Here is a 21,293-nt window from a genome sequence, read left to right as displayed (position 1 = left end):
CCTCACCTTCCTCCCTAGGGACTGCTGGGGGTCAGGAAAGGTCAGGGGGGAGGAGGAATGGGTGCGTCCCCACTCCTCCCCCCCCTAATTTTCTTTTCTGACTCCCAGCTTCCTCCCCAGGGACAGCTGGGGGTCAGAAAAGGTCTGAGGGAGGAGCATTCCCACTCCTCCTTCTTCCCATGGCCCCTTCCTGACCCCTTCATCTGTCTCTCAGCTGGAGGCCAGGGGAAGGGCAGGAGGAAGAAGAGCAACGATTGCCCCCTGTCTCTTCCCTCCAGGACCTTCCTCAGCTTCTAGCTGCCTCTCAGAGATAGATGGAGGACGGGGAGAAGTCCCACCCCAGAAGCCCCACATCTGGATGATGGAACTTCTGCCCTCATCACCTGGGGTGCAGAAGCCCCACTTCCTGCATGCAGTCCCAGAAAGGTTTGCCATCACTGATATAGCCTCTATGTATATGTAGATTCAAGCCATTAGTAAACTTTTGTTTAAACTGCAATTTACTTGTGTTTGTTTTTTTAGTCAGTTTCAGTTCTTAGAGAAACATAGTTAGACAAGAACACATTTCTGCTACTCTACTTATTGAAAGCTAGACTCTAACAGGCTTGGCTTTAATTTTTTAATATTTAAATATTTTTGTTTCCTTGACAAAGGCTGAAGCCTTAGGAAACTTGAATTGCCCTACAGATGAAAGCAGGGAACAAAACACAACATAAAACATTACATCAGTTTAAAAATTTGGCATTACAGGTTTGTGCAGTAATTGAACCAATTAATTGACTAACTATACTCTACATGGGGCAACCCTTATACCAAACCCGGAAGCTACAAATGGTACAGAATATGGCAGCCAGGCTGGTCACTGGTACTTCCAGGGCCAGCCATATTACACCGGTGCTTAAAGACCTGCATTGGCTGGCTATTCGCTTCCGGGCACAATATAAGGTGTTAGTGTTGACCTATAAAGCCCTAAATGGCTTGGGCCCAGGATACCTGAAGGACCGCCTCTCCCCGTACATTCCGTCCCGCACCCTCAGAACATCTGGGCAGCAACTACTTAGGGTGTCAGGGGCCAGGCTGACCTCTACTACAAGGAAGACATTTTCCACCGCCGCCCCGGCCCTTTGGAACACGCTGCCCACAGAGCTCCGCTCGGCCACCTCCCTGGACCAATTTAGAAAGGATTTAAAAACCTTTCTATTTCAGGTTGCATTCCCCGACTAAAGTCCAGTGGGCCTCCCTTCCTCTTTTGTGGCAAAGAGGACTGGCTAATGGGGGTTTTTTATTCTGTTTTGTGTATTTGTTTTAATCTTGTTGTATATTTTGTGTTTTTACTGTTGTTAACCGCCCTGATCTTTGGAAGGGCGGTATAAAAATAAATTTTTTATTATTATTATTATTATTACACTGAAAAAATCTGCAAACAAAGCTTTGTGAGGAACAACTTAAGGGGTTGGGTATGTTTAGCTAGAAGAGAAGACTGAGAGGTAATATGGTAGCTGTCTTTAAATATCTGAAGGAATTTCATGCAGAACAGTGCTACTCAAAAGTGGTGGTCCAGAGACTGGTGCAGGTTCCTTATCCATTGGTTGCTGATTCCTGGAGAGTTTCAAGGAAGGAAAGAAATAATTGTGACTGAGACCCGTTACAAATGGGCCTTAAAGTACGCATGGAGCGCGTACTAGGGTTAGGAAGGGGCGGTGCTTCTGCACCCCGCTAACCCTAGTATGCGCTCTGCGCATAGAAAATGGCAGCGGCCGTTCCCCACGGCCGCCACCATCACTATGTCCCGACCACACCGCCTCCAAACGAGGCGGCGAGGTTGTGACGTATTGGGGCTGCGCCTAGGGCGCCCTTTCCACAACCCTGGAAGGAGCTCCGTTTCAGAGCTCCTTCTGGGTTTGTGTCGCTGGGCGCAGCCTTCAGACGACTGCGCCAGCAACACAGAAGAGAAAGGGGCCAAGCGGCCCCTTTCTCCTCCTCCCTGCCGTCACCGGGTGTCCTTGGGGCTTGAAGCCCCAAGGACACCCCTTTCCAGGCTGCAGGGAAATGGCCTTTTGCAGCTTCCCCGCAGCCTTGAAAGCGGCGGATCAGGATCGGGGTCTCGGAGGCTGCCGATCTGGCAGCTGAGGCCCCGATACAGCGGGGAAAGGGGCGGGTGCATGCCACCCCAAACGGGCGGTCTGTAACCCACCTTAATGCCCTAAAATATGATACCAGTACCAGACATATTGAGACAAAAAAAATTCTGGTCATCCACATCAGATAGCTTGGGAGGCACTCAAGTAGAAGATGGAGCAAGATTGTTTTCTGCTGCTCCAGAGATTAAAACGCAAACTAATGGATTCAAATTATAAGAAAAGAGATTCCATCCAAACATTAGGCAGAACCTCTTGACTGCAAGAGCTTTTTGGCAGTTGAATGGATTAACTTAGAGTGTGGTGAGATCTTTTTCTTTGGACATCTTTAAACAGAGGAGTGCACTCTCAGGAGGGCTTGTAGTTTTGTACTCCTGCAGGGTAGAATCATGATTCTGCTGAAACTAGGATGGGAAATATGTGTCCTTCCGGATAGGCTACACATCCCATCATCCCTTGCTGTTGGCAGGAACACCTAATGGGCCACAACCCTCTAGTTCGTCCACTCTACCCCAAGTTTAAAGTTTGTCCTGATGATCTGAGGAGGCTCTTTCCTGATGCATAGTGATAGAGCGAAGTTATAATGATTCTGTGAACTTCTGCTTTATTAATATTCCAAAGCTGAAAGCCTTGCAAAATGCTTAGCACTCACACATGTCTTCCTTCCCCATTTGTAATGGAGAAGCAGGATGGACCACACAGAGGTATGGGTGATCCCTTGTGTAGTTTGATCAATGTAAAAGTAAATTGCAAGCAGTGTAGGTGAGGGAGGGGCAGGCAGTATAAGAAACAAAAACATTGGCAGCTGAGCAGCATTATGTTGGGAGGAGAGGAAGGATTAAGTGTTGGAGGATAAGGACTAGTAGGTGAAAGTCTGCCTTGTTAAGTGAAGTTGTCACAGAAAGCTTATAAGGGCAAGCATGCTTCAGTGACCTAAGAAAGTGGTTCTTAATATTTTTTTTAAACCAGGGATCCCCTTTAAATATGTTTTGTTACCACTTTCTTCTAAGACTTAACTCTAGATATAAAACCCCAATAATAAATAAATAAATAATACTTGAACATTGAACCACTGATTTGAAATTGGTTGACTGGCCAAACCCAAAGAGTGCTCAGCAATGGTTCCCTTGCATCCTGGAGAGAAGTGACTAGTGGTGTGCCAGAGGGTTCTGGCCTGGGCCCAGTGCTGTTCAACATCTTTATCAATGACTTGGAGAAAAGAATAAAAGGCATGAAATTTGCAAATAACACCTGATTAGGGGGAGTAACTAATACTCCAGAGGACAGGATCAAAATTCAAAATGACCTTAATAAAGATTTTACATTTCTTCCTGGATTTCAACAGGAAGAAATGTATGGTACTGCATTTATACAGAAAAAACATAAGGTACTGCATTTATATAGAAAAAAAGGAAATGCACAGATACAGGGAAGGGGACACCTGGCTTTGTGGACTGCCGGTGGGGATATTGCAGCTCCTTAGGGGAGGCAGACCATAGGTTAAGAACGTAGGATTTTACACCATTTCCAGTCTTGGCTTTTTCCACAAGTAATCCTTCAGAGGGGTTTGTTTACCTGAAAAATACAGCCAAACTACACTGATCTCTTTTGAAACCAATCTAAGAGCACTTTGGTTTTAATTTTCTTCCACTGATAATGTTTGTCCTTTATTATTGCATTTGAAAGGAGGTAATTCTTAAACATAAGCTAAGCTGCATCTGGGATACATGCCAGAATAAACAGACAGTGAAGAAACATATGACTGCTCTTTAAGAAGGGTCAAATTCTGTCAGTAGAAAGGTCAGGTTTCAAAATGGAACATGGAAGAGATAACGCCCACACACCCCAAACTGAAGGACTGCCCAGAATTCCTTGCCTGTAAAAGATAAGAGCTATATTTTTCCTAAGTTGGGGGTATACACACACACAACGCATACACATTCTCACAGAGGTATCAATCTGTGGTACAATGCAAGTTGTGTTCCCTGGTGTTCTGTTTATTTTATTCTTCTAAAATATTTTATCCTGCCTTTTAAGAAAAGACTGTTCCCAAAATAAAGCATTTAAAATAATAAAAATACAGTAAATTAAATCAACACCTTTTATGTATTAATTAGTAGTAATGGTTTTATCTTTACCTTTAACAGTTCTACCTTTTTAATAGTACCTTTTAATACCTTTTACCATTTATTAGAATGGTATAAAAGCTGAACAATTCAGGTAAAAGCAGTCAGGTCTTTAAGGCCTGTGTGAAAACAGTCAGGGAGGGAGCCATCTCTCGTGAGCCGCTTTGATTGTCTCATCACAGAAAAGCGGGATAAAAATAAAAGTTTTATTTATTTATTATTTTATTATTCTACATAAAAAGCAATGTTGGGGGGGAAAGATCCAAGATACTTGCAATCCAAATGTAAGCAGTTGGGGAATAAATAAGAAAAAGAGCAAGGATAGGGTTTTCACACAACTGCATGGGTCCCTCCCTTCCTCAGTATCTTTAGAATAAGCAGATTGTGTCAGTCACAGTCTCTTTAGAAACAAAATCTGTGCTGATTTAAACAGGATATTGGGAGACAGTGCTAGAGGGTTAGTGGGACACACACACACACACACACGTAATAGATGTTCCTGTTAACTCAGCTCTTAAATGCCTTTGAAAAACAATTTGCTGCAGTGTGTTGTGAAATGTAAATACAATTGTGCCTGTTGGCAAGTTGGACAAAGGAGTGAAAATATTTTTCAGATACTGAACAGCATCCAACATTGAGAACTTGCCACAGTACAGTGGTACCCCGGGATACGAATGCGCCGCCTTACGAAATTTCCGGGTTACGAAAAAAATCCATAGAAAAAAACTGTTCCGTGTTACGAAGGTTATTTCGGGTTACGAAAAAATTTTTGGTGCTTTTCGGCGCTTTTTCGCACGAAATCGCGGCTTTCGCTATTAGCGCCTATGGCTTTTTCGGCTTACGAAGGATTTCGGGTTACGAACGCGGCGGCGGAACGAATTAAATTCGTAACCCGGGGTACCACTGTATTAAAAGTTTTCAAAGAACATAGGAGGAAATGGGTTGAAATCCAGGAAAGCTCATGCTAAAGTAAATAATTTTTAAGGGTGCTGCTAGATTCATCTTCCTCCCTCCACTTTTCCCTTTTATGCTGAAGTCTTAAGAGGATTTCTCTTGGGGTAATAGCGAGCAGTCCTGAGTCAAGACTCCTGGTTTTGAAACAGAATATGTTTAGATTGTTCAGCATCCTTTTTAGCCCAACAGCACAGAAGCATCATTCAGATGATTGGTTTCTCCTCACCACATGCACATTAATCCCACCTTGTTCTCATTTGGCACAATGTAAACTTTCTGCAGTAAGATTTCTTTTAGAAGTTATACTTCACAATGAAAAATCCTTTGGTTGTAGTCATGTTGGATTTCTTGTGCGGCTGACTCATGACATCAGCATTTACAGTGTTTTATAGATGCCTGGTTTTTCCTTTCTAGCTGGGGGCTCAAATATCAGATGCTATGAATTCAATAGAATATAAATATGCATAACAACTGTTTCTAAAATCAGAGTTATGGCCAGGCTAGCTAGGGTTTACTGGGAGCTGTAATCAAAGAAAGTAACACTCTCTGAGCCTGTTCCTGAACTGCCTTTTTGCCTTTCTTCCTCTACTTTGAGGTTGTATGCAGACATAATTTCAGATTGCTACCTACATCTAGTCATGTACACCAATAACTGCAGAGTTCAGATTGCTCCTCTGCTTTGAGCTGTTTTCATGAGAAGTCAAGGTAACACTGGTAGATTATGAATGCCTTGCAGTCTTATCCCAGGGTAGCTATCAGAATTCTGTGCTCACTGAATTTGGCCAATCATTGGCATGTGTTATTTAATCTTTTAATGTCCTCTGTATTTGTTCTTGTAGTTAATGCAACTCATAGGGTTCCCTTATATAAGCTTCTCTGAGAAACTGAAGCTTACAACAGCATGCGGAGGTACACAGATCTATAGCTGTTAGGATAAAAAAAAGCTGTTCACAGCATTTATGTTGTTTTGCACAAACATAGCAGGATATTGGTTTGGCTAATGAGACCTGTAGGCATTTCAATTTGAGTGTGCTCCGAGGATTGTCCTGTGTGTGTTTGGACACATTTTCTCTCTCACAGTTTTCATTTGAGAATTGGTAGACATAAATTCTACAAATTCTACAATGTTTTCTCTGCTGCTAATAGTTTATTTAAAGGCAGCCAATAAAGAAAAGTCTCTTGTGTCTTTCAGGCTGATGTATGCCATGCTTACCAGCTTATACACCGGAATGGCATTCCAGATGAACAGATCGTTGTTATGATGTATGACGACATTGCCTATAATGAACAGTAAGTAACAAAATTTGGGCCAGTGTGTGTGTCTCCTTCCTTCTCTTTTTATTTATACAGTATACGGTCAGCCCTTCTTATATACAGATTTTTTATACACAGCTTCAAGCATACATGGTTTGAAAATGTTCAAGAAAAGTATAAATTTCAAATATCAAACCTTGACTTTCCATTTTTATAAGGGACACCATTTTGCTATGTCATTATATTTAATGGGACTTGAGCATACATGGATTTTGTTATACACGGGGGATCTTGGAACCAAACTCCAGCGTATAACGAGGGTCCACTGGATATAAATGTGTATGTGTATGCACACACAAATCAACAGACCTACTGTAGCAATAAATGAAGTTTGCATTTCTGTAAAATGCTTTAAAAGTCTTGTGACCCAACACTGCATCCATATGTGCATATGTGCCTGAGTGGAAATTATTATTACATAACTGTGTTGTTCAGTCACAAGACTTTTACAGCATTCTACAGGATGGCAAGCTTCACTTCCTGCTAGAATGGGTCCAATGTCTGCCCAGGGCAGACTTTCCATCCTCTTCACAAGAACCGAGTCAGGTGCTTAGCCTTCTTTGTATTTCACAAAGTCCCGAGTCAGGTGCTTGGCCTTCTTTGTATTTCACAAAATCCCAGGTCCCAATAAATTTCAGATCACTTTCCCAAGTAAAGACACAGTGAAAAACTTGACTTTATTCAAAACCTAAAGTGGAACCTACTTCCTTTCCATTCTGGTTGTGTTTATAGGTGTGAGGTAGGTAGGAATAGGCTATAGGTGCATGTTAGCCTGCTTTTGTAATCCTGGTTTTTTGAAAATCATAACTCCACAGCTGTGGATATATATTTCTTAATTTGCATCTTAGTTTTGTTGTTGTGTACCTTCAAGTCGTTTTGCCATTGCCATCTTGTGAGGCTGAGAGAGTGTGACTTGCCCAGGGTCACCCAGTGGGCTTAGATGGCTGAGCCGGGATTCAAACGGTGGTCTTGAGAGTCATAGTCCAACAGTCAAACCATTACACCACAGTGGCTCATACCACCTAGTATGTGCTTTACAAAAACTAAATATTGGTCTATATGCTTCATCTTGTAGGTTACTGCTAATCTTCAAAATCCTGAATGTCTCTGTCCTTGATATGCCCATGGCATTACCCACCCTCATCATAAAAGCTGAAAAAGTAATAGGTTCTACATTCTCATCCCAACTTGAGAAAGACCAAGAGTGGATTACTTAAGCCCTTAAAAATGCTGTTGGGCTGCTGTGGTTTGAAAGTCAACTCAATGCTTATTGTGTTACAATTTTGTAGATACACCCAGATATGCCAAAATATAATGTGGGAATTTGTACTTGCTGGCTGTGTGCATGAGGGCTAAGACTGTCCAGTGGAAGGAATAGTTATGTGAGAGCTGGCAAAGCTTTTCTTCTGACTCGGGTGTGCAGATGCAGAGGAGATATGACCAGATTTTCACCTCTGAACACATAGCTTCCCAATACAACCAGCATTGACACTGCATCACTTCCAGTTTCAATTTTAGCTGATTTTTGTGCCCCCTCACCTGCTTTTTGAGGTTGTTGAGGGCTGAGGAGAGGACAAAACTGCTGCATTTTGTAGTGGATATAAATGGGGGGGGGGGCAAAATTGCCAGTTGTTAAAATTGATCTGGAATCTTTGGGGCTATGGATCACAATTTGCCTTCTCCAGTTCTAATCCCCAACACCTGCCTTGGCCTGTTCTCTGTTGAAAACCTGAATTATTCAGTCAGTAGGCAATTTATGACCCTCCAAAAGTTGTTGCATTGCAGCTCCCATCAGCATTATCTATCATAGACAGGACTAAGGGATGATGGTGGCTGCCGTCCAAGAAAGATCTGGCAGGCCACCAATTATCTACTACTGATCCATAGCAGATATAGGTGAAGTGAGTAATATGACATTGGTTTATATGGAAGGTCTGCTTTGGTTTAAATCTTTATTGGCAGGTAGCCCTTGGGACAGAGGGCTCAGCATTTATTATATTGTCTCAGCCTTTATTATCAAACACTTCATATGTTCTAGGTGCTCCATGTCAATAAATACAAATCCCAATCTGTGGGCTGAGAATAAAAATGATAAAAAAAAAGAATTGGAGGAGAAGGGAGATCTGTGGGAAATGGATTGAGAATAGAGGAGTAGTCATGCTTGAAACTATACAGTGTGGCCTTGTTATCTGCTGGGGTTTGGTTCCAGGATCCCCCATGGATAACAAAATCTGTGGATACTCAAGTCCCACTAAATATAATGGCAGAGCAAAATGGAGTCCCTTATATAAAATGGAAAATCAAGCTTTGCTATTTGGAATTTATACTTTTTTGGAATATTTTCAAGCTGTGGATGCTTGAGTCGATAATTAAAAAAATCTATGGATAAGGAGGGTCTACTGTACTAGATCAGTGCAAGAGGTGTGATTGGTCAATAACATGGCATAAATGATGAAGTATAGAGCAATATTGAAAATGTTCAGATGTGACAAAAAGGGAAATGGTAATTCACTTTGCAGAAGCTTGGAATTAGCTGCAGCTGGGACTCAAAGCAGCAGGTGATGTCCAAGGTCACAGTGTGTGCCAGAGAGCATGTAGTGATATGTAAATATACTGTGTCATCTTTGCAAGGGGAAAAGTATTCCCAGATGCACAGGAACTTGTGCAGAAAGGGGTTGGGCAAAGTGGCCGCATGGCAAATGTGTATATAAGCCCAGATTTCCATTGTACAGTTGGTGGGGTTTATAGCTGGTGGATTGTGGATGGTGTTAGTATTGTTCTCACGTGTCTTTGCAACTAAGAATAAACAGTGCTTCTTCAGAAAAAATGGAGGCTTTGGTATGCTTTCATCTGGCAGCTGTTTTCCTGGCCAGCTCCAGCAGCCTGCCAGTTGTTTATCTTCACACAGGCTTCTGAGATTACTCTGCGCACCCACGTTTATATCAACAATAAATGCCCCCCTTCAAATATATTTTGATCCTTAGGGACTACATGGAACCTGTGGGGCACACTTTGCTCAACTCTGCCATAGTCAATTGATTCTTTGCTATGAAAACATAGTTTTGTGCTAGTCAAGTCTGTGGTCCGATCCACCATGGCTCTTATGCTAATAAACAGAGATGGCTCACAGTAGCTTGATTCCACTTTCATGTCTTTATTCTTTTGGGTTGATGCAGAGGGAGCTCACTGCCTTTAAAAAAATTTAAATCAAGTTTTTGAAATTTTTAATATTCCTTTTCTTCCCCCTCCACCTCCAGGAATCCAACCCCAGGCATCATTATAAATCGGCCCAATGGCACAGATGTGTACAAAGGAACACCAAAGGACTATGTGAAAGAGGTAGGGCTCATATTTCCTTATTCTGGCCCGGTACAGATGGGCCTCGACACATGTCTTGATGACATGCTAGGGTTGCCTTGGGGCGTCACTTACAGACACCCTGCAACCCTTGCACGTATTCCATACATCAAAATGGCGGCGCCCTGTACAGAGGAACGCTGCCATTTTGATGTGATGGACACTTAGCGTCTGCAAGTCACGGCATAATACTAACGTCGGCGCACTGCGGCATCAGTATCGCAACTGCAAAAAGCGGGTTCTTTTTCCACCGGTGGGAAACTGTGCGGTTTGTCCACTGCGTTTTCCACCCAGCGGAAAACTAGGTGCCAGCAGACTGCCCTTTTTGGACCGTCTGTACCAGGCCTAAGTTACCCTGGAATGTTGTTGGCTTTGAATTTTACATTTTCCAAAACTATATAAAGTACAATAGGACTCCAGAGGTTTTTGTTAGCTGAGCTAGAAAGTTTCAGTCAGCAGTGAAATTTATCCTCCCTTAAATGTAACACAAGTTTTGTGTTTACATCATTCAGGATTGGCAAGGATAAGTAATTCATTGGTGATGTATGCTGTGGACCTCTTGTACATCAAAATCATGGCACCTGCTAAAGGAACTTGGATCTCGCAATATGTATAAATCAGGTTACAGATTCTAAATTCACTACAATGTTCTTAGTGTGGTTGATCTGTCTAAATTGTCAGGATTGGAGGACCCAGTTCTGAATAACCGACAGCATCATAGTGTAGTAGAGACTAGAGATTTATTCTGGATATCAAGACAGTTCCCCATCCCGGGTTCAGTGTCAGAACTGAAAAAGTCCCCCCAGGACCATCACAAATACATTCCCATCCTCCAGCCCCCCATTCCAACCCCAGTTGCCCCTCTTTGATCCAGATCAAAAGGCCCTTCATGTTTCCCTTTTTCTCCTCCCGTGTTATCATTTCATTTTCCTTAAGCAAGTTTCACAGCTCAGATCCATGGCAGGATGATTAGGGTCATAAAACTACAACTCCTTTCTTCGTACAACTACAACTCCTTTCCGCCGCTGGCCATCTACCACATTTGTTTCCTAGGTTTAGATTTGACATACTTGATATCCCCTTCTCAATAGTCAACATACTATACAGTCTTAAATCACCGTATCATCATGCCCTCATATCTTCATCCCCTAATATCGTCATATCAACATGACAGAATCATGCATATTTATTCTGACATAAATAATTGCTTCAGCTCATTTGCTTTCACTCTACAATCTAAGGTCCAAAACACACTGTAGAACTACAGTGGTACCCCGGGATACGAATTGATCGCGTTACGAAATTTCCGGGATACGAAAAAGTTAGATTGGAAAAAACTGTTCCGGGATACGATGTTTTTTTTTTGGGTTACGAAATTTATTTCGGCGCGAAATTCAAACGCAAAGCCTGGCTAGCGGCTTTCCAGCGGCTTTTCGGGTTGCGAAATGTATCGGGTTACGAACGGAGCCGCGGAACGAATTAATTTCGTAACCCGAGGTAGCACTGTAATTCAGTTTACGACTGCTTTATTTGCCCTTGCTCAATGATAGGGAATTCTGGAAATTGTAGTTTTGTGAGACATTTAGCCTTTTCTGTCAGAGAGCTCTGGTGCCACAATAAACTACAATTTTTACGATTCCCTAGCACTGAGCCTGGGCAGTTAAACTGGTCCCAAACTAGATTATTTGTGCAGTGTGTTTCGGATCTAACTCAGACATGTCCCAAGAAGTTCTTCAAACTCCTCTTTACAAGCAGTTTTCTACATTTGATGGGCATCACTGTTCATTGAAAATCCTTTGAAGTCTCCCTAGATGAATTAAAGATGAATTAATTTTGGCCATAGTGCACAATCACTGTTGCTGTGTGGAACTCATCCATACTACACAAATATAGAACTATATTTCACTTTAACGGTTATGGCTGCATCCTGTGGACTCCTGGCATTTATCATTTGGTGAACACTCACAATCCTAGTTCCCTCTCTAGATGTGCTCAGGGGCTTGTGCGTACATCTTGGTGTTGTAACTTTTTGTAACAATAGCAACTAATCCTGTATGACAAGTTGATTTGAAAACTCAATGAGGGAATAGGAAGAGGCTTGGGGCAAGAAAGGAATGCTGTATTAGAGCACAGAACCTATATGTATCTGTCTGAAGCTCCATTGCACACAACAAGCTAGTCAATCTGATCATTTGATACCATTATGGAACCATCAACTCTTTTCAAGTGCAGTTTCCAGAACCTTCCATTTGGGATTTGTAGTCCAAAAAAATTCTACATGAACTTCTCTTCCAACAGTGTTGCATAGAATAGAGGATCTCGAATCACTTTACAGGGCATGTGTTCAGTTCATGACTAGTTTTCCAGCCCTGTCCAGGTACCTTTGTTTCCTCCACTTGCATCTGTATGGGATCTAGAAACTCCCAATGCAGTCCACATGAAGGAGGAGGATGTGCTTGTGTCCCGCTTCCTATGGCGTTTGGTCAGCTGCTGTGTGAACAGCATGCTGGTCTAGATAGAACGTCCTCTGATCCACCCAGGCTCTTTTTTGGTTTTTACAGTTCTAGAATCCCATAGTTTTGGAAGTTTTGTAGGGAGTCCAAAAGGTACATGCTTGCTGTATTTAACTACAGATCTCCAACTATTTGTAGGATGTTACACCAGAGAACTTCCTTGCTGTGCTGAGAGGTGATCATGAAGCAGTGAAGAACAAAGGATCTGGGAAAGTATTAGAAAGGTAATATGCAAGAGAAATGAATGTGTGCAAGAAAGATTTACCTTCATTGTATAGTAGAAAAGTTTCAACCTTAAATGATCAGAAAAATCCAACAGATGTTTTATCTCCCTCTTTGCAGTGGCCCCAATGACCACATATTTGTGTACTTCACTGATCATGGTGCCCCTGGAATAATAGCTTTTCCAGGCAATGAAGTAAGTAATTTCCCCATCTTCTCTAAGACAGGTGACTATTAATGTATTGCAAGTCTAATGTTTCTAAGCTTTAAATTGTCATCTTTTTGCAATATATAGGCGGGATACACACCGCCATTTAGTACGTATAGGATACGTACTAGGGTTAGGAAGGGGCGGTGCTTCCGCACCCCCCTAACCCTAGTACGTATCCTATACGTACAAGATGGCGGCGCCCCTTCTACATGGGCGCCGCCATCTTTACGTACTGGACGCACAGCGTCCAGACGTGTCGCGGCGCCTATGACGTCGCGAGTCTGCGCCAGGCGCCTCGCGACGTCATAGATGCGCCGCAGAAAGAAGCTCCGAAATGGAGCTTCTTTTTTTGCTCCGCGCGGGAGTCGCGCAGTTTGGCTGCTGCGACTCCCGCACAGAGCAAATGGCGGCGGCGGTGAAGCGCCGCAAAGCGGCGGTTTGTACCCCGCCATAATATACAAAGCTGCCTTTATTGTTGGTCAAGTTAATGGTTCCTCTGTCCTAATGTTGTCTGCTGCAACTGAGAGTGGATTTTCATGGTCTGTCGCATAAGACTTAAGTCCTGATGCCTGAAAACTTGTAATGTCTCTGCTCATTATATAAACTGTGACCAGATTGTTGGCTGCAAGTTACAAGGAGGGTTCAAGTGCCTTTATCCAGCAGCCTCACTGCCTATCAGTCCACCAATTTGTTGTAGTGTGCCTTCAACTTGTTTCCCCCTTATTGGGACCCTAAGGCGCTTCATGTTGGAATATGACTCTTGAGATCAGGGTTCAATTCCCCATTTGGCTATGGAAACCCACAGCCCCAGAAAACCTCGTTATAAAGTGTGGGGTGCAAAGTTTTAAAAGTATTAAATAATACAGTTAAATTCATGTTGTAAACATAATTTAAAGTACATAAAGTACATACCATTCAGTTTGGCAAGTGGGATTGCTTTAAAGGTGACTTTTAGTCTGGCCAGGTTCTGTCTTCAGTTCATTACTCTTAATCCCTTTGAAAAGTTGTCTAGTCTCTAATATGCTTATATTTTTACTTTGTATTGGCTTTCTTGTTGGCTGACTTAAGTGCCATTTTTAAGGGACAAAAGACAGGCTGGAAAGAATATAAGTAAACTTATTTATTCAATAACTTGTCTTTCCATTTATATGAGAGCCAAAGAGACTTATAAACATATAAATGCATATACTATTCCATTATTATGCATTTTGTGCAATATTTCATGTCTGAAATATGTAACCTATAAGAGACTTAGTATGTGCGGGTCAGTAGCTCTTCCAGTTTGTGTTTTTCTTAATTTATATTTTTAAATTCCCCAAATGGCAGAAGTAGTTTACTGGATATATTACAAGGTGCTAGAGGAATTCAGTGTGATACAATATGTGATACAATAGTTTGGTATAAATCCTACCAAGATATTGTAGAAATTAAGGCTGCTCTGCTATATATATAGATGGTCACAGTCATAAATGCTGAAAAAACATAGGAGCAATTTTTTACTACCCATTGTTTCTATTTTGATTGTAACTAGGATTTTAACTGTGTATAAGATCTCTATAATGGGGTAGGCCAATTGGAATGCACAGTCCAGTGAGATACCTAGCAGAGTTCAGATTGAATTCTGAATGATCAGCCCTTCTCCCAATCTGTAACGTGGAGACAGTGATAATAATGGCAGCCTGTTGTGCAATGAAGATTTAAAGATTGCTAATAAAAGTGCTTTGAATTTCAGATATATGTTATACAGTATAAAGGCCTGTTTTGTGTGTTTTAGGGTATATCCACACTGCAGGAATAAAGCAGTTTGACACCATTTTAACTGTTATGACTCTATCTTACAGAATCTTGGGATTTGTAGTTTGGTAAAACACCACAGCTCTCTTACAATCCAGGCTGAATACCTCGCCAAACTGCAAATCCAAGGATTCCACAGCATGGACCCATGACATTTAAAGTGGTGTCAAACTGCTTTATTTCACATTGTGCATACACCTTTACATGACATTTCTCTTTCTTTTGTGGGATGGCAGTGCAATATGAACAAGTACTGTCTTGTTTTACAGCTTACAGCAGAAGATTTACAGAAGACCATTAAATATATGTACCATCACAACAAGTACAAGAAGGTAACATTGTAGCCTCGCACATATGGGCAACATTGATCTTAAGGTGTGCAGGGACATGGTGCACATGCAACAGTCTTACTTGGCTAAGTGCTATTGCTTGTGTTGCCAAACAACAGCACCAAGATGCAAGAGGAAAATACCAGCAAGCCAACAGAGGTGCAAAAAGCTTCACAAAAAAGTGCACAAGGTCCAAATTCCCCCCAAAGAGCCTAGTGACATCATTTGCCAAAGCATTTCTTTACTTGCCTAGCTATTTTTCCACATAGGATTTCCTATGTCAAACTAAACACCGAGTGAAATAAGAACAATAGTAAGATTGGTTTATTATTCTTTCTAATACACTTTTTCAAAAAAAGTGGCTTGCAATATTAATAAGTAATCCAATTTAAAATAATGACAAAACTAAAGCTGAAATAGGAAAAAGGGGGAGGTACTACTACTACTACTAATAATAAAATTTATTTCTATACCGCTTTTCCGCAGTGATCAAAGCGGTGTACATAGTAAAATTATTAAAACAACATAAAATTAAAAACCACATTACATTAATTACAATATACAATTTAAATCCAATTCATAGGTGTATGTAAGTGAGAGGGAGAAAAGGGGATCGAACATAACTTCAGTGAAGTACTCTGTCATACTTTGGTTTTGCTCTCAGACATGGTGGGATAAATTCAGCTGTTTAGCTTCCATAATAGATTACAAAATTTGGAGAAGGAGTAGGCAAAATATCGTGAAACTGGGAAGTGAGCAAAGGGAGTGGAGGAGGACTTGAAAGAGGAAAAACAGGTGACAGAAAGTAGAGAAAAACAGGTTTTCATGATCGAATCTCTTTTCACATAATCTCTTATATGTGTCTCATAAACTACAGCTCGTATTCTACATTGAGGCATGTGAGTCTGGATCAATGATGGAAAGTCTACCTGGTGATATCAATGGTAAGTGATCAATCAGCATTTGGCTAAATGAAAAAAGGTCTTGGCCTGCTGACAGAGAGTAGAGAGGGGGCCAACCTAATTCACATGGAAGGAAGTTCCACAGCTACCCAGTGACAAGGCTGGCCTTATCCCCTGGATACTGACACACCTATTGCGACCATCCTGCTTAAAAATCCAAGTATTTCAGTTAAACCAGTCTAAATGTCCTTTGAACTGAGTTGTAGATCTGACTGCATGGACAAGCTCATCTAACAACTGTATGTCAGCAATGAGGAGCAAGTCCATTAGTGCTTTTCTTATTTGCTTTGCAGTTTATGCCACTACTGCTGCCAATAATCATGAATCTTCATATGCATGCTACTATGATGATTACAGAAAAGCCTACCTTGGTGACTGGTACAGTGTAAATTGGATGGAAGATTCTGATACGGTGAGTTGCTGTGCCTTTTGAGTTAACAGAGCTATCCAATGCTACATTAATGTATTTGATTTTTTTGTTTTTATTTATAAGCTATCTTTCTCCTGGAGTGGGACCTAAGGTGGCGCACAGATAAAATTGGTTAAAAACTTAACAATAGAAATAAAAAAACTTTACACAAACATAATTGTTCGACATTAGTACATTTTCTGAGTACAAGTGTGAGCAGTTTCTTCATCACTGAGAACCACCTTAGCTTCTGTACTTTAGAAGCTTGATCTCTTCTATGAAATGTTTGTTTCCTTTTCCTATAAACAAAAGTTTACCTGATGGCGCATATAGTATAGTACTCCAGATTGAAGGTGGGTGAGTGTATTATGTGGTGTGTGGAAAGCTAAACTGCCACATTTTGAGGCAATTTTGTATCAGCTGGGGGCCAGAGAATCAGCTCCTACCACAAATGCAGTGGAGAACCACATATGGCTTGTAGAATCAACTTTCTCCACCTCTGCCCCATTGGTAATATGTTAATTCTGAACCACAACTCCACAAATCTCCCACCAGTCAGCATGGGAGCTCCAGTCCAAACAAGTAACTTTTCCAAGCTCTAATCACAGCATAGTGAAAATGCACTAGACTGGACTCTGAATTTATTTTGGCCACAGTGACTGAAGGATGTCCTGCTCACATTTTTTTCAACGGAACTTAGAAAAAGATATTTTTTAGACTACAACTCCCAGAATCCTGCAACCAGCATGTGAGTGAGGGGATTATGGCAGCTGTAGTTCAAGAAAGTACCCCACACACACACATACATTCCTCAGTTCTGAATTCAACAGTATTCAACATAATGGTTATTTCAAGTTAAAGTCAGAAGCATGGGGAGGTAGGAGTTTTAGAATTAGAGGATATGAATCCATAGTGTGCTAAGCATGGTGATGGATGGGTTTAACCAAGGATGGGGACATTGTCTTCTGCCTACAGGAGGCCTCTTTGTAGGTTGGCTAGCCGCCTGTACTGGTGCACTAGTAGTTCCTTTCTTCCAATTTCCTCAGTGTTATTGGATAGGAACAGCCCTGCTCATGATGTTGTTAGCACAGTTCTTGTGGAATCTTCAGTATGGTGCTAGTATTGCACATAATTGCTTCTGTTATATAGACAAAATCCCAACTCTGTCATAAATATGTTAACCCTGCCAGAGGGAAAATCTAGCTTTGGAGAATTCCCATACAGTGAAGCATAGGAAAATAGGAAGTTCATGCAAAAGATCAGTCTTCTCACCAAATGTCGGTAGAATGTTGTCTGGATGTGATTCCTCTGCTTCTTGAAATAGGAACATTGGTGTGAGTCACATGTTTGGAGTTCTCCAAACACAGCTCTGTGGCTGGTAGGGATTAATACATAAGCATTTGTCATCCTCCTGACTTCTTTGTTTCTTATCCTCCCACACATTCTTTCCTCTTCTCTTGGCAAGTGCTTTTTAACCATATCTGTAACCATCCAGGGAGTACAGGATTGTGTACCTGGGCTTAACTCACTTTATCTTGACAACAACTTGGTGATGTAGACAAGACTGAGACCCACTGGGCTTTTATATTTGAGCAGGGATTTAGTGTTGGTCATGGCAGCCTAAGTTCTGAACATTGTTCATTACTCCCACTCCACAATAACTGTGTCTGCAGAAATGGAGAGTTGTAAATAGGGTGGTATCAAACCTGTTTCGTGATTGGCTTAAATAAGGAAAATGTCTTCTTTTAGCACAGAAGGTATTAGTGTTTGAGACCTGAAGACTAGACAAGGGCAAAAGGTATCAGAGCAGAAATCCAAGTTGAATGCCTATGTAGCTCTGTGCAATCTCAGTGGGCAAGACCAAGAAATTTCAGCTACAGATCTTTATAAACAGTATTATTGAGGATACTGTCATGGAAGCATTTTGTGTTTATAGATGATGGTTGGGCAGATGCTGCCCACAAATATCTGAAACAGTTCCAGTCCTATATAACACAGGCATAGTCTTAATGATCAGTCAATGGAAAGCTCACTTAGGGAGTTTGCTTGGAGAATTCTTGGGACTGTAGTTCAAAAAATAAATGTTTTCATCACATGATATCATAGAGTTTCAAATACCACTTCAAATTCAAGTTCTTTAATGGCATTTGTGTTTGAAATGACATTTTAATCTTGTTGGTATCTTGTCAGCAGCTCTCTCTCTCTCTTAAAATTTCCCAGCAAGGTCATTGTGTCTGAGCACTGATGGATTAATCAAAGGCAAATATGTTTTTCTGTTTTCTTTTGTCTGCAGGAGGATCTGAAAAAGGAAACTCTCCACAAGCAATTTGTGTTGGTAAAGAATCACACCAACACCAGCCATGTGATGCAGTATGGAAACATAGTGAGTAAATGAATGGGTGCTAAGGGCAGAACCTGTGTTTGGTAATCACTATGTAAAGCCAAGGGAAAGAGGTGGCAAAGTGTTTTGAAATTTCAGCTAGTCCAGAATGCTGTAGCTAGACTGTTAACTAGAGCTGATTACAACAAACACACAACTCTTATTATTACTATTTCACTATCTGTGTCTTTCTGCACACAATTTAAAGTACTAATTTTCACCTACAAAGCCTTGGCCAGGCAGAGCAGTGGAGGACAGGGGGTCTTGGAGATGTCTCATTCACAGGGTCACCATGAGTTGAGGTTGACTCAAAGGCAGTTTACAGTAACAATATCAAAGGAGCTGGATCCTACAACACTTGGAGAGCCACAGTTTCCTGTCCCATCCCAAACAACTTAAAGACTACTGTATATGGTGGTTGCTCCCTGGATCTGAGACTATATTCTCCCATATTAGCCTGCCCAGGTTTTTAAAAGGCTGAGGAAGGAGTCCTATTGACCTGAAAAGCAAGGTTGATAGAATCAGAGCTTTGAAGTAGCGTATTCAGTAAGAATGTACAGCCAAATACTGCGTATGCTCAAACCCCATTCAAGTCATCTGAATGGGACGCACCGCCCCTTGCATTCCACCTGGCTTTCAGCGTATGCTGAAAGCCACGTACAGCATGCCCGCATATGACGCAGGCGCACTGTATTTATCATGCATTCTTTAGTGTGGGGGCGGAGGTGTATATTCATTTACAGTGGTACCTCGGGATACGAAATACCCAGGTTACGAAATTTTCGGGATACGAAAAAATCCCATAGGGAATTATTGTTTCGGGTTACGAATGTTTTTTCGGGTTACGAAAAAACTTTTGGTGCTTTTTTCGGCTTTTTCGCACGGAATCGCGGCTTTTCCCCATTAGCGCCTATGGCAATTCGGCTTACAAAGGCTTTTCGGGTTACGAAAGCGGCCGCGTTACGAATTAATTTCGTAACCCGAGGCACCACTGTATTCAGTTTATGTGTTGCACGCATTCTTTAGTGTAGAGGTGAAAGTGTTTATTCATTTATTCAGTTTATGTGTTGCCTTTCTCAGCAAGGACCCAAGGCAGTTTACAATAATTTAAAAAAGACCAAAATGTTATATTACAGATGTTAAATACATAAAACTATTGTCAATTAATTAATTAAATAAATTTATATCCTTCATTTCTTCCAGTGTGTGGTACCTGTAGGGCAATTTGAGTTTCCTAAGGCTTCAGCTTTTGGATAGGGAACAAAAAATATTAAAATATCAAAAATATCAAAACCAAGCCTATTAGGATCTAGCTTTAAATCAGCAGAGTAGCAGCAATGTGTCCTTTTCTAACTATGCTTCCCTAAGAACTGAGACTGGGTCAAAAATAACACAAGTACCTTGAAGTTCAAACAAAAGCTTACTAATGGCTTTAATCTATATATACATAGTATCTCACTATCTTTCCAAAGAAAGCTGATAGAGAACTAAGATGGAGGGCCAAACAGGTCAGGAGAAAATCTTTGAAAAAGTGTGAGCAATTCCTAGAAGGGGGGGTGGCCTAAATCACATGGTTAGTTTGAATGAGGGGAGAGAGAGCAAAGTTTGCCTGCAGGGAATCCCTATCTAAGAAGGGGGAAAGAGAATGCAAAATCTTTCAACAGTACCCAAGGTGGTTCACAACATGGATTAAAATGAGGTACAGTTAAAATTCTAAAGATAGAGGCAATTAAAAACAATGAAATGAACTACCATACTAAAACATCAGAACCTTAAACTAAAGTTAAATCATTTAAACACATAACTGTAACAATAAGAATTCATTGCAGCCCCACCCCTATTGAAAGACACTTTTCTTTTCCTCTTTCTAAAATGACCACAGCAACACTGTGTAAGTAATTAAACTGAGTAAGGAGGAAGTGTCTAACCAAGATCACTTTAGTTCTGAGCAAGGATTTAAACTCCAAGTTTTCCAATTCTGTGTTCAATATTCTATAAGGTAGCTTCCTGTATTCTGTCAATCTGTTCCTTAAGAAAATCTGCCCTTTAAAGAGTTCCAAGTCTTATACTCTCTAGGGATTTTGTATGTGGTGTGTCTTACGGTACGGTGGCTGTTATTGGGTACATATATTAAGAGCTAGGCTTAGAAGAAGTTAAGACACTATGGCACGTTACAGACGGGCCTAAGAGGCACCGTCCTCGTGCCGCGATTACGCGCGAGGGGCGGCGCTTCCGGACGCACCTTGCCCCTCGCGCGTAACCGATACGTCAAGATAGCGGCGCCCTATACAGATGGGCACCGCCATCTTGACGTAGCAGATGCTCTGCGTCTGCACGTCCAAACACGGAAGAGACGTTGTGAGTGCGCGCTTTGGCACTTGCGACGTCTCTTCCGGGTTGCCGGAAGGAGCGCGATTTTCGCACTCCTTTTTTTCAGCGCGGAGGAGTCGTGTGGTTTGGCTGCTGCGGCTCCTCCATGCTGCAACCGGCATCGGCCTGAGACCGCCCCTTTTGGGCGGTCTGTAATGGGCCTATGTCTAACTTAAGAGACTATGTTCCACAAAATCCTCTGGCTGGTACAGTC

General features: G+C 41.5%; 1 protein-coding gene across 2 annotated transcripts in view; it reads left to right on the top strand.

The window, feature by feature from the left end:
• LGMN (legumain) overlaps positions 1-21,293 on the top strand; it is a 35,120-nt gene that overhangs the window by 9,729 nt on the left and 4,098 nt on the right. For both annotated transcript variants that reach the window (XM_042446048.1, XM_042446056.1), the window contains exons 3-10: positions 6,411-6,508; positions 9,790-9,871; positions 12,541-12,626; positions 12,745-12,820; positions 14,899-14,961; positions 15,836-15,902; positions 16,214-16,332; positions 18,623-18,712. In XM_042446048.1, coding sequence (XP_042301982.1) covers positions 6,411-6,508; positions 9,790-9,871; positions 12,541-12,626; positions 12,745-12,820; positions 14,899-14,961; positions 15,836-15,902; positions 16,214-16,332; positions 18,623-18,712 — 681 coding nt within the window. The remainder of the gene's footprint in view (positions 1-6,410; positions 6,509-9,789; positions 9,872-12,540; positions 12,627-12,744; positions 12,821-14,898; positions 14,962-15,835; positions 15,903-16,213; positions 16,333-18,622; positions 18,713-21,293) is intronic.

The sequence above is a fragment of the Sceloporus undulatus genome, chromosome 1, assembly GCF_019175285.1.
Source record: "Sceloporus undulatus isolate JIND9_A2432 ecotype Alabama chromosome 1, SceUnd_v1.1, whole genome shotgun sequence".
NCBI classification, from domain to species: Eukaryota; Metazoa; Chordata; class Lepidosauria; order Squamata; family Phrynosomatidae; genus Sceloporus; species Sceloporus undulatus.
Note: the sequence above shows the minus strand (reverse complement) of the source record. Positions and strands in the feature narration are given on the sequence as shown.